This window comes from Hesperophylax consimilis, chromosome 13, assembly GCF_061612785.1.
Source record: "Hesperophylax consimilis isolate HC1 chromosome 13, BYU_Hcon_1.0, whole genome shotgun sequence".
NCBI lineage: Eukaryota > Metazoa > Arthropoda > Insecta > Trichoptera > Limnephilidae > Hesperophylax > Hesperophylax consimilis.
The window spans coordinates 27,881,029-27,898,012 of record NC_142848.1 but is presented as its reverse complement, the minus strand read 5'-3'; the positions used below and the strand labels follow the sequence as shown (position 1 = coordinate 27,898,012).

At 33.9% G+C, this 16,984-nt stretch overlaps 1 protein-coding gene across 1 annotated transcript in view; it reads right to left on the bottom strand.

Moving 5' to 3' along the window:
• LOC149418711 (putative peptidoglycan muropeptide transporter SLC46) overlaps positions 1-16,984 on the bottom strand; it is a 32,218-nt gene that overhangs the window by 12,858 nt on the left and 2,376 nt on the right. Inside the window, exons 2-3 of the mRNA XM_089638932.1 lie at positions 9,656-9,916; positions 3,294-3,468 (exon numbers count right to left, since the gene is read on the bottom strand). Of these exons, the coding sequence (XP_089495058.1) occupies positions 3,294-3,468; positions 9,656-9,916 (436 nt within the window). The remainder of the gene's footprint in view (positions 1-3,293; positions 3,469-9,655; positions 9,917-16,984) is intronic.

The window sequence follows — 16,984 nt, the reverse complement described above, 5'->3', positions numbered from 1 at the left end:
ATGCAAAAAATGAGAAACGGTAATGTAGATGGTTTGAATTATGATAGTACAGTTGACATAACCAAGTCACAATGTATTTATTACTTGTTGTGAGGGAAAACAAATGAGATTACCCTTTTCTCATGTAGGTAAGCGTTTATATATTTTCTGAAGCAGAAGAGTGAAGTTTTCCACAGATTTAAAGAGTTTAAATCAGTTGTTGAAAATCAACTTAGTAAGAAAATTAAAATATTAACAGACAATGGTCTAGAATTTTGCAATAAGGATTTTAAGAATTACCTAAACCAGGCTGGTATAATACATCAAAAATCAAATTATTATACGCCAGAGCAAAATGGGCTTTGTGAAAGAACAGTACAGTGGTAGAGAAAGCTAAATGTTTATTATATGATGCAAAGTTAGACAAAAAAATTTGGGCAGAAGCAGCTAATGCTGCTGTATATTTGAAAAACAGATCTATTGCATCAGAATTGGATAGAACTAGAAAACCAGACTTGAGTCATCTGCGTTTGTTTGGCAACAAAGTCATGGTGCATGTTCCTAAACAAAAACATTCAAAATGGGATAAGAAAGCCGCACAACACATTTTAACTGGATATGGTGAGGATGTAAAAGTGTGATGTGTGTATAATCCTACCAAGAACAGAGATGTCATAGTGATGGAGGATGAGACAGATGTGAAGTTAACCAATGAAGAGTAGGCTATCTGGATTCCTAATAAAGAGACAACCAAAGACAATCTGGTGGAAGAGAGTAGTAATTCAGTGAGGGAATTGTCTCAGAATAATCCAGAAACTGAGGATCCTTTTGATTGCTTTTCAGATTCTTCTACATATGGTGAAGGCAGTGAAACACTTCACGAACTTCCAATACAAGATGTCTCAGAACATGTAGTCCAGTCAACAAAAACACCCGAACAAGTAACAGATGCATGCAGCATGCGTCAAAGAAAAAAGCCAGAATTAATCCGCTGCTATACGCAAGCGAGCATGACAAGAGGAATCTTCATTCCCGTTTTAGCATTCGATTCAACCGCCAGTACTACCTTCTTTCTGCCACCGTCACCGCGCTCTGCGTAAATTATAAAATTCATCCTCACGAATAAACTAAATCAATTGTGCAGACACTCGTTTCAATCTCCCATCTCCTGAACACAATTTACGGTTTGGGAAGGCGCCGTAAATTACAGCTAATTACAAGCCCTACACAAGCCCTTGCCACATAGTACTACTGTAAATTACTAACGCCATCTATATATAAGAATGCAACCTTTAGTGATTGATTAAACATCGTCAGTTGCGAACAGCAAAACGTGTTTCAACAGGTACATTAGCAGGAAGAGGGGGTGGTGGACCAGACGAAAAGGAAGGAGGTGTTAATTTTGAGTCTTCAATCCAAATAAGTTAATTAAATCAAACTGGAAGTGACAACGGGTAAAGTTTTCATGGATTTTTACCTATTTTTTGTTAATTTCAAATTTATTGTAGACTTGTACTTGTATACTTATACTTGTAAAAAGTTTTTTTTTTCACAACTGTACGCACTTTTAAATATAGTAATCAAGTGTCAAAAAGTTTAATTATTGTGAAGAAAATAATAGTCAACATAATTTAAATATATATGTTTTCAACTTTGTATTTATTTATTTTCAAGGCGTTTTAGCAAGCTAATAACAATTTAAAAAATAAATTTAAATGCTGTTTTCATTTTCTTTGCAAGATGCAACTTTTGAGATGTAATGCGTCTCTGAATTCAAAAGTTGAAAAAATTGATCCACCCTAATGCACATGGCACCATGTCTAGACAATATTCTGGATATTACCAACCTCTATGGTCTCAGATGACAGTTAAATATGAATATCACTAAATGCCAGTATAATATTATGATAATAATGAGATAAGCATGGCATGTGATTGGGTACTTATCAATGTTTGGAATGGTGAATCAGCAATTTGCATATTAAAAAATACATTTTAGAATGTTCATTATTATGATTCATAAAAGTGATAAAAATATATTACCGCTTTTCCACAAACCTTACAGTGCATGGATGATCCATAATAACAATAGATTGCCCTCTTTTCCACAAACCTTACGGTGTATGGATGGTCCGTAATAACAATAGATTGCCCTCTTTTCCACAAACCTTACGGTGCATGGATGATCCGTAATAACAATAGATTGCCCTCTTTTCCACAAACCTTACGGTGCATGGATGATCCGTAATAACAATAGATTGCCCTCTTTTCCACAAACCTTACGGTGTATGGATGGTCCGTAATAACAATAGATTGCCCTCTTTTCCACAAACCTTACGGTGCATGGATGATCCGTAATAACAATAGATTGCCCTCTTTTCCACAAACCTTACGGTGCATGGATGATCCGTAATAACAATAGATTGCCCTCTTTTCCACAAACCTTACGGTGCATGGATGGTCCGTAATAACAATAGATTGCCCTCTTTTCCACAAACCTTACGGTGCATGGATGATCCGTAATAACAATAGATTGCCCTCTTTTCCACAAACCTTACGGTGCATGGATGATCCGTAATAACAATAGATTGCCCTCTTTTCCACAAACCTTACGGTGCATGGATGATCCGTAATAATAATAGATTGCCCTCTTTTCCACAAACCTTACGGTGCATGGATGATCCGTAATAACAATAGATTGCCCTCTTTTCCACAAACCTTACGGTGCATGGATGATCTGTAATAACAATAGATTGCCCTCTTTTCCACAAACCTTACGGTGCATGGATGATCCGTAATAACAATAGATTGCCCTCTTTTCCACAAACCTTACGGTGCATGGATGATCCGTAATAACAATAGATTGCCCTCTTTTCCACAAACCTTACGGTGTATGGATGGTCCGTAATAACAATAGATTGCCCTCTTTTCCACAAACCTTACGGTGCATGGATGATCCGTAATAACAATAGATTGCCCTCTTTTCCAAAAACCTTACGGTGCATGGATGATCCATAATAACAATAGATTGCCCTCTTTTCCACAAACCGATATAAAATTGTGTTTACAAAAATCAAATGGGATGGAAATCTACGGTGTCGGGCGAGTGTAAATGAGACAGAGCGCATGCTAAATGGAACATTTGTTTCCATTCAGATTTGTATGGAAGGCACTTCTAGTTTCCTTCTGTATTCTATGATTAATTATTTTATATACATATTTGCAGAGCGCCATTGAGGTGTTTTATTACAAAAATGGCGCTATACAAATCAGCTAAATATTATTAGGATAAGAAAACAAAGATCTTTATTCACCTGAAGGATCTGTCTTTGGCGACGGTGACATCATTGATATAACAGAAGCAGCCGGTGATGACGGAACTGAGTCCGCCCAACAGGGAGTAGGGGATGGCGGGAAGCAGCAGCCACCAGGGGTTTAGGGTCTCCCAGTAGCTGAGTCCGCAGCTCAGGATGAAATAGATGCTGTAACCTGTAAAATGTACTAATTTATCCGGTCTTTTCACTCAAATATACATAGAGAAGGTGAGCTTCAGTTTCTGAAAAAATAATCCAAACGGTTCGACAAGGAAAAGCAAACCTAACCTAACTTATCCTGTTATTTTATGATGTTCTATTTTATTTAACTTAAAAATGGTATACAAATATGTATAGCGGTTACACACCGTCGCTCTAATTCGTTTTTATCCAACAGCCCAAAACGTAAATCGGGAGAAATAGCCCTTCAAAGTTATTTTTACGAACAACGCATATAAAATGAAATTAGCTCAATTATAAGCTTACTAAAATGATTTAAAGTGATGGAAATTATTATTTTTAAGTAAAATTTCTTCCAAATATTCAGAAAACACGTTTTTAATTTGGATGTAGGACAAAGTGTTGGATAAACAAGCTCGGAATATTGTTTAATTTTGGTGGACATAAGACAAACTGCGTCTTGAAAACTCACAATTTTTTTTTTTTTTTTAACTTGTATCATTAAATAAATGCTTTCTGAGAACAACTGCACACTTAACTCAATTTCGCCAAAAATGGTCTGTTGGACAAAAATGATCTAGAGCGACGACACGTGACTTACATAAAAAGGTGTTCGTGATTTTCAAATGAAACAACTAACTGTGTTTTAAAGGCAACTTATTTATTTATACACGAAAACAGAAAATCTTAATTTCTTTTTACATTATTTAGACAGTTTCAATAAGAGTTCTCCCTGTTGCACGGCAAACATATAAGCGATGTTTGACCTTCCTCCAGGTACGCTGCATCATATCAGGAGTCACATTTGAAATTGCCGTGCGGGTTCTCCCACTCAACACCTCAGGCTAATTTCTCCGCTCTTGGGAACAGCTCATATGGTCTCATATAAATCGTTGTCTCCTTTACAAAGAGAAAACATCACGCTTTATATTCAAATCTAAAATTCAGCCACAGAAGAATTAAAATGTACACCTCTATGAGACCAAAGGTTCTGACCGCAATTTGAGAAATATTTATGAAACTTTGTGAATTTTTTATGGATTTACCAATTTGTCCAATAAGATGTGAATTTTTTATGAATTTACCAATTTGTCCAATAAGATGTGAATTTTTTATGAATTTACGAATTTGTCCAATAAGATGTGAATTTATATGAATTTACGAATTTGTCAAATAAGATGTGAATTTTTTACGAATTTACCAATTTGTCCAATGAGATGTGAATTTTTTATAAATTTACGAATTTGTCCAATAAGATATAATTTTTTTACGAATTTACGAATTTGTCCAATAAGATGTGAATTTTCAGTGAAACAACACAAATTGATCAAATGCGCACTCCGGAAATACGACGCCTGAGGAGTTAAATGAATTAATGGTGAAACAACACAAATTGATCAAATGCGCACTCCGGAAATTGGAGGCCTGAGGAGTTAAATTAATTAATTGTGAAACAACACAAATTGATCAAATGTGCACTCCGGAATTCGGAGGCCTGAGGAGTTAAATTAATTAATTGTGAAACAACACAAATTGATCAAATGCGCACTCCGGAATTCGGAGGCCTAAGGAGTTAAGTTGGAGATCCCAGATACATTATAAATATATACCTACTGGAGTGATTGGTGTCGTATACTCGTACCTACATACATTTACCATATTATTTAATTAATACCATTCCTCAAAATATTCATATGGAAACATGAATCCACCTAGATTTCATTGTTTATCCCATATTTTTCGGTTCTATAAATACGGTACATTATGATAAGCGATCGCTCAAAACGTTTTTGTGGATACTGACTCTACTTATGTAAAGATATTATAGCAGCTGTGAATTCTTTGTTTAGAAAACCTGTTTCTAGTTGGTGAGAGGTTTTTCCTTTTCATGAATAATAATGATTGTCTGGGCGATTGTTGAATGAAGGTCATTTGGCAGTAGACAAGTTGTCATTGTGGTAGGTCATAGCTATGCAACATGAAAAATGCAAACAATGATGCTATGGATAGAATGCAAAACTTTTATGTCCTGTTTTTAATATTTATTATCTTCAATGATGTTACAATATATACAGGCTTTTCCAATAAGAGGTGTTATTTTGAATAGCCCGCTTTTTCGGTAGATGTTACTTTTGAAGCTGTCATTTTTTGACATTTGACAAGTAGAAACTACGCCATTAATAAAAATGGAACGATACACGCTTCAACAACGCATTGAAATTATTAAAATTCACTTGAGTGAATCAAATGCAAATCATCTTGAGTGATGGGGCCCATTTCGTCAACAACCAAAATTGTCGCATCTGGGGCTTGGAAAACCCAAGAGTTTTGTTGAAAAGCCTCTCTATCCTCAACGTGTGACTGTTTGGTGCGGTTTATGGTCCGGCGGAGTCATTGGACCTTACTTTTTCGAAAATGAGGCTGGAGCAACAGTTACGGTGAATGGATTGCGCTATCGATAGATGATTAATGATTTTTATGGCCGGAATTGGATGGTATTGATCTGGACAACGTTTACTTTCAACAAGACGGCGCTACATGCTACACAAGCAACGAAACCATTGATCTTTTAATATCAAAATAAAACCTCTTATTGGAAAACCCTGTATTTAGACGTGCTGTACAAATCTTTAAGCGGCAAGCCAAAAGCAAGGAAATTGTAGTGCTTTCAATTTCGTAGTTTTAGTACTAAACTAAGGTTGTACCTCTAAGTAAATTGCATTAAAAAAGTTTCAAAATTCCCTCGTGTGTGATGAGAAAATTTTTTCATTACTCAGCAAATACTACGAAAAGCCAAGAAATGAGATTTCATTTGTAATTTTACAAACAAATTATTTTATTATTATATAAAATACAATAATTATTTCAATTGTTTCCTGAAGATTGTAAGTGCCATTAGAGAAAGTGAGGTAGCGAACATAGCAACACATAATCATAAGAAGGACAACCCAATAGCAGTAGATTGTCTCGTACAGTATTCCGTGTTCATAATATAGTGTAAAGGAGTAAGCCTATCTTGTTATCTCAGTCACACCTGTGTTTTAGAATGTAGTATTCGAAGAAAACACGAAAAAGACGCCTGCTATCGTTTATTTCGTTCATATGCACATATTCTTTGAATGTCTGTCTTTGTCATACTTCAACAAAGTTTGAATTAAGAATTTACAGGAAACATAAGAATGTTTCTTACTTTCTACATTTTATCTTGAGTTTGCAAGACAATAACGAGTCTATATGTATTGTCACGTCATCGATTATCTTATTTTAAAAACTGCAACAATTGTTTTTCAATGTCACTTTTAAATACCCACAAAATTGAAGCAATTTTTATAAATCGGAATAACAGTCAATGATGTATGAACAGTTTTACAACTAAATGTTACAACTTTGAGGCATTGTCAGTTTTGCTTCGAATTTTTTTTATTCGTCATAAATTTTGCTTCAAGTACATGAAACATGATATTGTCATATTATGACACTGTCATGGCACTATATTAGAACTAATTTGTCACAATTCTATATATGTATACAGGGTGTCCGGAAACTCGTAGTACAAGCGGGAAACTGGTGAATCTACATCACATTTGGAGTCGATTTTGTAGTATTTTTTTTTTTTATTTGAGCTTTCGTTATCGAGTAAATCGAGTTTGAAGTTGATTTTTTTTTTTTTTTTTTAATCAAATTCTTATAAATTATTACTGAAGATCAAAGTACCCAACTAATTAAAACTATTTGAAAGTAAAACAAATGAAGAAACTCGGATTTGAAGCATTATTTTGAAATCACCCTTCATTTAACCCGGTGTAATCATAAAATATTTCTGCTCTGCAGGGTTAAAACATCTGTTATTCAACCCTAAACACCAAACTTTAACCCTAAAATAGCCGAAAAATATTTTTTTTTGGTTTTTTTTTTTTTTTTGAAAATGCTCAAATCAAAAAACTTTATGTTTTTTTGGGTTCCCCATGTGGTGTAGATTCTCCAGTTTCCCGCTTGTACTACGAGTTTCCGGACACCGTGTATACAAAATTTCTGCACCAATTGCTATGAAATTTTGACACAATGTTGCATTTGAATTTGCATGTGTTTTTATACACCTATTTTAAATGTATAATGTCAACTGTCACAGGTAAAAATATGATTTTTTTAAAACAGCGCCATCTGTTGGATGTAAAAGCAACACTCGCTTTTGTTTCTCTATTTGCAGACAGACTGAGCCAGAGCAACGCGTGGCGGGGTAAAGATAGTTAAAAATAACAAAAAGAATTACAAAATAAGCACCCGTTTAAAATTATATTAAATTTGGTACGAATGGGCAGGAGATAACTGCATCAAATATTCACGACAGCCATAAATAATTATTGTAATCAATCGGCAATGCAACATGACATTGTCATATGACGTCACATGCTACTGCTGACCCACTTTCATTCTTTATTACATGATAAAACACTGAAAAACAAATAACAATACATAACCTGCAATCAATACAAAATTCTGTCATGGCAGATAACCTTACCATAGCAGATAACCGCCATACACGAACATAAAAGCAAAATTCTTTCAGTTTGGTCAGAACATAAACGATCCAAGCACGTCAGTTCTGACTGATCTTTGCAACGAGTGATCTAGCGGTTAGCACTGATAAAAAGAAAAATCTCTGTACCATCTCAATTAAATCTACATCCTTCGCAAAATATGGAGTCTGGAAAGCATATTCCAGGACAAGTCGCACTAAGTTCTGTATAATTCTAATCCGTAGGAGCCAGCAAGAATTTTCAATAAATGAATTCAAATAATTATCGATGCTAGGAGCAGTGGCGGCTCGTGACTTTTGTGTTACTAGAGTGCTAATATTACAAAAAATGGCATTATTGATGTTGTTGTAGCTGAAAACGATTTTTTATTTTTTTTCGAAAAATTGGTTTTTTCTATGAAGATTTTCAGGAATGCCGTGCGGCGCACGGCTATACTGAAATTTCCTGAAAATCTTCCTACAAAAAATCGATTTTCGAAAAAAAATTAAAAATCGTTTTCAGCTATAACAACATCAGAAATGCCATTTTTTTAAATATTACCACTCTAGTACACCCAAAAGTCACGAGCCGCCACTGGCTAGGAGTGTGTAACCCTTAGAAGACAGCTAATCTTTTTTGTAAATATCTCGAAGCCACATATAATATGGAAAATTATATTTATATTTTATTTGACAGGCATCTATAGGGTTTTCCAATAAGAGGTGTTATTTTGATATTCAATCGTAAAAGATCAATGGTTTCGTTGCTTGTGTGGCACGTAGCGCCGTCTTGTTGAAAGTAAACGTTGTCCAGCTCTCTCGATAGCGCAATCCATTCACCGTAACTGTTGCTCCAGCCTCATTTTCGAAAAAGTAAGGTCCAATGACTCCGCCGGATCATAAACCGCACCAAACAGTCACACGTTGAGGATAGAGAGGATTTTGACAATAACTCTTGGGTTTTCCGAGCCCAGATGCGACAATTTTGCTTGTTGACGAAGCCACCGATGTGGAAATGGGCCTCATCACTCAAGATGATTTTTCGACAAAATTCTAATAATTAATAATAGTGAATTTTAATAATTTTAATGTGTTGTTGAAGCGTGTATCGTTTCATTTTTAGTAATGGCGTAGTTTCTACTTGTCAAATGTCAAAAATTGATAGCTTCAAAAGTAACATCTACCGAAATAGCGGGCTATTCAAAAAAACACCTCTTATTGGAAAACCATATACAATGTTTTACTTAGGAATTTTTGTGGACAATATTGAAATGCGTTCAAAACTTCTAAATCCTAGCTCTACACACTGCGCATTGCAGTGCACCTGAAGGTAGTCATGATTTCACTGAACTGCTATTGTAGTTGGTTGTATCCTAAGGATTAAAGAGTGGTTCCAAAGGTAGAAGAAGACGGGGACGCCTGAGGAATACTTAACACAATATCTCAGCAACGGAATGAGATATAAAGTAGAATTAAAGTCGATGTAATGTAGTTTTTTAACAGTAACATTGTGGTATACAGAAGTGAATGGTGGAAGAATTAGGAGACGCCCAAGAAAGACATTGGCAATAGCGAAGCATTCCGTGGTCCACTAGTAACAAAATAAAAATTGCCTGGAGTTCCTTATTGCCAAAGATAGCAGCGTAGAAGTACAAGTTGAACTTACCAGACATAGCCAAGTAGATGAGTGGTTTCCGTCCGTTGGAGTCGGACCAGGGCCCCAGGATCAGGCTGATGAGGGCGGGGAAGATGCCCATAACCAGGGTCTTGCCCATGATGATCTTGGAGGCGTACTCCTGCACCTCCAGCTCCAAATCCTTGGTGGCGTTATGGTCGCTTGACTGCACCAGTGAAGAGCAGATAGACTCATTGTAGCCCAGCGTCACCATGCACGTGCGGTATATTATCAGATTGGTAAAGATCGTTTCTGAAAATTACCAATTCGGTATTAATATGAATATTTATTTTACAATATAATCTATGAACATGAAAAAATTCAAAAATACATAATTCTTATTATCAGTAAATATAACGAATTCAAGCCACCATTCTTAAAATAGTTGATGGATCCCGCCATTAGGTCAGCATAGTTGTCTTCCAAGCAGTCAATCGCGGTTCGATTCTCGACTGTGGTAATTTTTTTTTTTTTTTTTTAATTAAGCTGACCTTTATTGACTGAAAGTTACACCTTTTTTTTTTTAGACAATGTATAGATAGTCCCACGAAGCTGCCACTTGGCTGCTTGTCTGCAGGTTCTATCTCAATATACAATTATAATACAATATAAGTCTCCTGTTATATAAAATAAATAACAGACTCTTACATACAATCATAGAAATCACTAAAGCGTCTCAAGTACAATAACACTTTGAATGATGATAGGATAACGTACATTCAAAAGTACAAGACAATATAGCACACAGATAACACACATTCAAAAGTAAGATAATACGATAACAAACATTGAAAGTGAATAACATCGTACTGTAGCACAATGCAATAGAATTAAAATTCTAGTTAACTAAGTCAAAAAATGTTTTTTTTTTTTTTCTGGAAATAAAAAGCTTGGTAAGTGAAAAAAAAATACATTCCATATTAGAATTAAAACTTTCAAATAATGTCTTTCATTTTCTTCTTTGTTTACTCTATTTTTTATAGATATACAGATTTTTCATTTATAATATTTGGCTAATTTATATAGCGCCGTTTTCGTGAGAAATCACCTCAAGGGCACCTATAGGCCACATCTTTACAGTTTTCATGCTTAAGGTTAAACGCAACGCTCGTTGTATTCTACGTGTTCACAGATGGCGTTAATTAATTAATTTTGTTTAAATACGCTTTTGCAAGGTATTGCTTTACAATATTAAGACAAATCATTTGTTTGCGCCCGTATATACGCAATATGAATATGAATCAATAGTTTTGTTCGTTTAAAGACTTAATTCTTTCGAGAAAGGCACACAAATACAATATTTTACCGATGATTCAATCCAATATTGTATTTGTATGCCTTTCTCGATAGAATTCAGTTTTTATATGGACAAAACTATTTATTCATATTCATATTGCGTATATGAGGGCGCAAACAAATAATTTGTCTTAATACTGTAAAGCAATACCTTGCAAAAGCGTATTTAAACAAAATTAATTAATTAACGCCATCTGTGAACACGTAGAATACAACGAGCGTTGCGTTTAACCTTAAACTCTTATTTTCTCCAAAAGCAAATTTATTTTTGAGCTTATTAAAAATCACTGGTACACAGTACTCCAGCGTTCGGCTTCCATACTTATTTGTTATTTTAGGTATTTTCAGCCCTTTTTTCGGTAAGACGTGTGCTGTGACTATGTACCAGTGGTTTTTTATAAGTACTATCGCCCCAGTTATCTTTAATGGTGAGGAACCAAAATAAACCTTTTATTGGGAGCAGGCCCTCCGCACAATATAAGAGTTTTACTTTTGTTTTTAAAAAATGGTTTTTCACGGGTCTGCGCTAATACAACATAATTCCGTTTTCAAAATTGGAACCAATTGAAAATATATGTCTTGAGGAAATTATAAATCAAAATTAAATTAGCCAGAGACACAACATATGCAGGTACACAGTGCCCCACTGCAAAACCAGGCTGGCCCAAAGACACATTAACTATACTGTCCAAAATTGTTTAATTCCTTGCCGAATTCCATCAACATGTGCCAAAACCTAAACTCGTATAAAATAAATGTTAAAAGCTGGGTAAGCAAAAATCTGGAAGTGAGAAACATTTTTTTATAATTTGTACTGCACCTACGATGCCTAAAATATGCCATTACCGTCCTACATTAAAAAAAAAACTTTTAAATTACTTTAAATGTTTTTATTAAATTTGCAGAAACTAAAGTAAAATCACATTCATATATCTAGGTACTATATTTTTTTCTTTATTTAACCACCACTGTTTTGTATATATGATTTATAATGCCCACGCACAGGCTTCACCTTTGTGGGATTTTTTTTGTTACTGTCTTATATTTTGTATAATTATATATGTAGGTACCTGTATGTATCAAAAAGTTGCCAATAAAAAAAGAGAAGAATCTGTTAAAATCCAGACAAGCAATTAAGTAGGTACTTTTCTACATATAATTTAATTTAAACGATTTGCTTTTGCAGGTATTTTGAAAGTGGAACTACGCAATTCAACTTACATCCATTTTTCCTACTTAATTTTATTTTTAAATACAACTTTACTCTATACATATGATAAGTTTTTATGGGGTACTCCATCTAAATAAGAACTCTCACACTAAAGTTTGTTAATTTTTTTTTTATATATGTATGCAATATATTATGTATTATTTTTTATTTTTTATTAAGCCCTGATTTGTTTACAAAATATATGTAATGAAACTGCTACCCGGCTTAGAACAGATATTGTCTAGTGCAGCGGTCGGGGAACCGGGGTAAATTACCCCAAATGGGGTAAAAATGTTTTTTTTGGGTAATAACGAAATTTTTCTAGTTTGCTATTTTGGAAGACTGAAAATATTACGTTTTGATGACATCAAGGATACAGTTATAAAACATCTTAACAAATGCAGAGAGCGGTTCTCTGACTACTTTCCAGATCTTGACATACATACTTTCAATTGGGTTGTAGATCCTTTTAAATGTGAAATTGCTAACATACTAGAAGAACCTCTGGATTTGGCAGAAACAATACTTGAACTTCGATCTAATACTGAAGCACGTATTCAATTTGAGAGCAAAGCCAATCTCTCGTCTTTTTGGATGTCAAAAGCTACGAAGACTTTCAAAATGGCACATGAGGAGGCGGTAAAAAAGTTGCTGCCATTTGCAACAACCTATCTTTGCGAACGAAGCTTTTCCACTCTAATGAACATAAAAACGAAGAACAGAAATCGATTAAACGCCGAAGACTGTATTCAAATTGCTCTTACATCAAAAGTCCCAATTTTGAAGTAATTGTATCAAACATGAAGCAACATCATTTCTCCAAAAACTGAAAATCTCAATTTTTGTTTGATCCAATTTGAGAATTCTATTTTGTTTGTCTATTACATACTTACTATTTCCATGTAACTTATTTTCTGTGTAAATTAATTCAATAAATAATGTTTATTTAAAGTAACATTGATTGTATTCTTTTCAAAATGGGGGGAAGGGGTAATATCGACTTACGCAAAAATATTTTGGGGTAATGGTTAAAAAAGTTCCCCGACCGCTGGTCTAGTGAGTCGGGTAGCGTGCATGATTTGTAAATAACCATTTATGTTAAGGCGATGCCATACGTAGTAATGCAAAATCATGTGTTTTTGGTTTGAAAATTTGGTCGCCTAGAAATGTTTCAGATGCTTTAATTAAATACTGCGAGTAGAACACATCTTCGCCTTTGAAATAATCGAGTATTTTTTTAGATAAGTCTTTTTATAAGCCCAGAAAAAAATAATGTATAAGGCCTATGAAAACTGCTTTAAAGTTCAAAATCTCCTACTTACGAACCCATTTTCGGTTATGATTTTATTGTATAATGTGGAAAATTAAGTTATTTATAAAATGATCGAAAAAAAAAAAATATTTATGCCTGAACATCCACAAAATTAAATAAAAGGCACTTTTTGGCCATGTTTTTTTCTTGCATAGTTCAAAACAGGCGGATGGTGTTAAGCGGGAATTTAAACCTTATCGCCATCTACGTAAGGGTTGTTATTGATAGCGGCTCAATTTAAAATATTACACGACGTAGTGCATAGCCTTAATAAACGCCCGGTTACCAGTAATATAATTAAAAATCCTGTGATTTTTCAGTAATTACGATGGTAAACATTATTTATGACAACCTTTGTGGCAGAGTAATAAAGATTTTCGACTCGGAATCTAGAGATTGTGGTTTAAAACCCAGCACGTCCAAATAAGTTTCCAGTGGGACTTTAGTGTCTCGAAGAGGGGGATTTGTCATTGGGTCACTGAACACAACTTGCTGTTTCAAGCAACGCTTTGATTCTGAAAAGTGCACTTTCACCAGGGCAATACTGAGAGTATCTACCACTAATGCTACTCAAAAACATATAATAATTATCATAAACTTTACTGTCTACAGTTGTATTTCATTCTGTTATCATAATCGTGTACATTTATTATAATAACAATTTCATATTGACATTGTTTACAATAACATTGCAAAGTACCTACATGGTGTACATGAACTTTATTCAAGCTTCAGTACTTCCTTCTCAGTCAGGAGTGGGGAACCTTTTCGCATTCGGGTCATTTGGATGTTTGTACCATCACCCGCGATATATTATTATAACCTCATTATCCTGGTACTTTTACCAAGTACTGATTTTATTTTATTTTTATACCACACCTGACAATGTTTCGAATAAAAAAATTAAAAATGCACGACCAAATGTCATGTTTACAAAGAAATCTACAACTAGAAATTTATAACTGCACTCAGAATGCGAGAATGGTTTCCCTTGAGTTGCGATTACAGATCAGTCGGAAAATCTAAATTTAAGAATTATTCTGTATAAGAGTTCACAAGCTCAAATAATCGTTACATGCTGACAAAACTGCTTTTAACTTAAGATTGAATTTTTGTTGGAGTCCCCAACTTTTTGCAGCACATAGTAATCTGCAACTAGAAATTTAAAACTGCACTTCAAACACAAGAATGGTTTTCTTCTAAAATTTTATCTGTGAGCCCCCAGTTTAATTAGCATTACACTCATTATTTCTTATTACACATTTAATTACTTACTAGTAAAATAATAATAAATTTAAATTAAATTAAAAAGGGATGTATAATCGCCTATTTATTCTTGTCTTAACTGCTTTCTAGTAACGTAGGTGCGTTCTCTGGGTTTTGTAATAATGTCTTAAAAATGTACCTGAAGAAAGCACGAGTACTGAAAGTAATTTTTTTATAATTATTTTTAATGTCAGCAGGCCGCACTGAAAGTGTTTACGGGCCGCACCAAAAAGCATCGCAGGCCGCAGGTTCCCCGCCCCTGTATAGGTCAATAACTTTTTAAAATATATGTGTGTCATGTTGATTAAATATTTTATCTGACCTCTCAATGTGTACAGTATCTATCTTAAATAATGTGTAATATATACTGAGCAGAAAATTTATAGAAGTTTGGTCGATATACATTTGAAAGAAAATAAGAACTCTCGACTCCTAGGCCCCAGATAGGCAAGGCAAGTGGCAGCAAACAGCTTTTTTGTAATGGCAAAACACAAAGCTATTAATAATAATATTCTAATGATTTGTATTTGCACTTTTTAATATTTTTTTTAATGCATGTTTTGATTGTTTAATTTTCACGTAAATTTTTTTGAATTAACAAAATGTTATTTTTTTTTTAAAGTGTATGATTTGTTATTTTGAGTGAAACAAGCTCTCCGAGACATAATGTTCTTTCAAATAAAAGTAGCGATAACTTCTAAAGTATTGAAAAAAAAAAAACTACAGCATTTTTTTCAAATAATTCTACAAGTCACCAAATAATATGCTTTATCACTGCCAGTTTCGAAAGGGTTAATCCAAATTCACCTACAAATATTACTTTAATAATGGAATGTTTCCAAAATTTATAAATACAAAACAAAAGAAAGTGAAATACAGCAAATTTACTTACAAATTACTTGTTAAAAAATCGTGAAAAATAATAATCATTATTAAAAATACAAATTATTGTTAAAAACACTCGATTCAGTTTTGATTCTTTCTGCGACTATAGATCAATGAACTCTAGAACTTTTTCTTTGAATTTAAGTTTATTTTAAAAATTGGTAATGTTTGTTTGGAGTATTCAGATAAGGAAAAAAAAAATCGTAACTTCTTTTCGATATTTTATAATAAGCATAGACATATGAATATTAGTAGACCTGCTCCCCATACCGGTTCCATTGGAGCCGGCTGTGCTCGCGTATGGCCTCAAGTGAAATTTGAAAACGTGACGTCATCATTCTTGTGCGAACTATGGTCGAGGCATCATCGGTTCATTTTACGAAATAACACGGCAAAATGTTGACTTGTACTATGAAAACTTGTAAAAATAGATGTGAAAAAGAGAATAAACCCAATTGTCGTATTACATTCCATATATAAGCATTATTTTACTTTATTTTAAGCATATTCACATCGTATAATATAGATCAGTTTTAGAAACATATACTATCACACCGAGAAACGTCTGGACGCGAAAGGGGCCGTTCAAGTATTACGTAAGCAGATTTATTACAATTATTTACCCCCTCCTCCCCCTTGTCACCAAAAGTAAGCAAAGCTCTTACCCCGCCCCTCCCATGCTTACGTAAAAATTGGTACCCATATGCATTTTTCTGTTAATGTATTCTGTTTTTTAAGCGAGTACCTAAACGTATTAATTATTTGTGGGAATCCCCGAATATGTATTCGGTTTTTAAACATAGACAATGTGTGGGTTGCCAACAGAGATGTGCTTTATTTCAAATAAATCCATTTCAAATGGAAATGCAAAATGCAAAATGGGTATTTTCCATTTTGCATTTTAAATGCTTTTCTAAAAACCATTTTGCATTTTGCATTTTAAATGCTTTTCTCAATGCATTTTCCATTTTAAATGCTTTTTTGCAACATTCTTCCTACTTTCTCCACTCATCTTTTTTTCATAAGCCCCAAATATCAGTCGATCCTCAACCTCGCTATGAGAGATAATTTACATTTGTCAAGTTGCTCCCTGGTAGGAGCCCTGGAAATTGAGTGATACCATTACAAAAAATACTGATTCAAATACTGAACATGAGGCCATGACGCTGTAATATTAAATATAAGATAGCAGTTTCTATGTTTTTACGTTGGCAACATTAGTACCGCGCAAATTTTTTGTGGTTTCATAATCTGTAGTCGTGGTGTTTTTGGATTTACCATCATGTAATATGTTTGTTATACATTGATGTCCATTATTAAATGACAAAATTGTTGTTAAAAGAAAAAATTC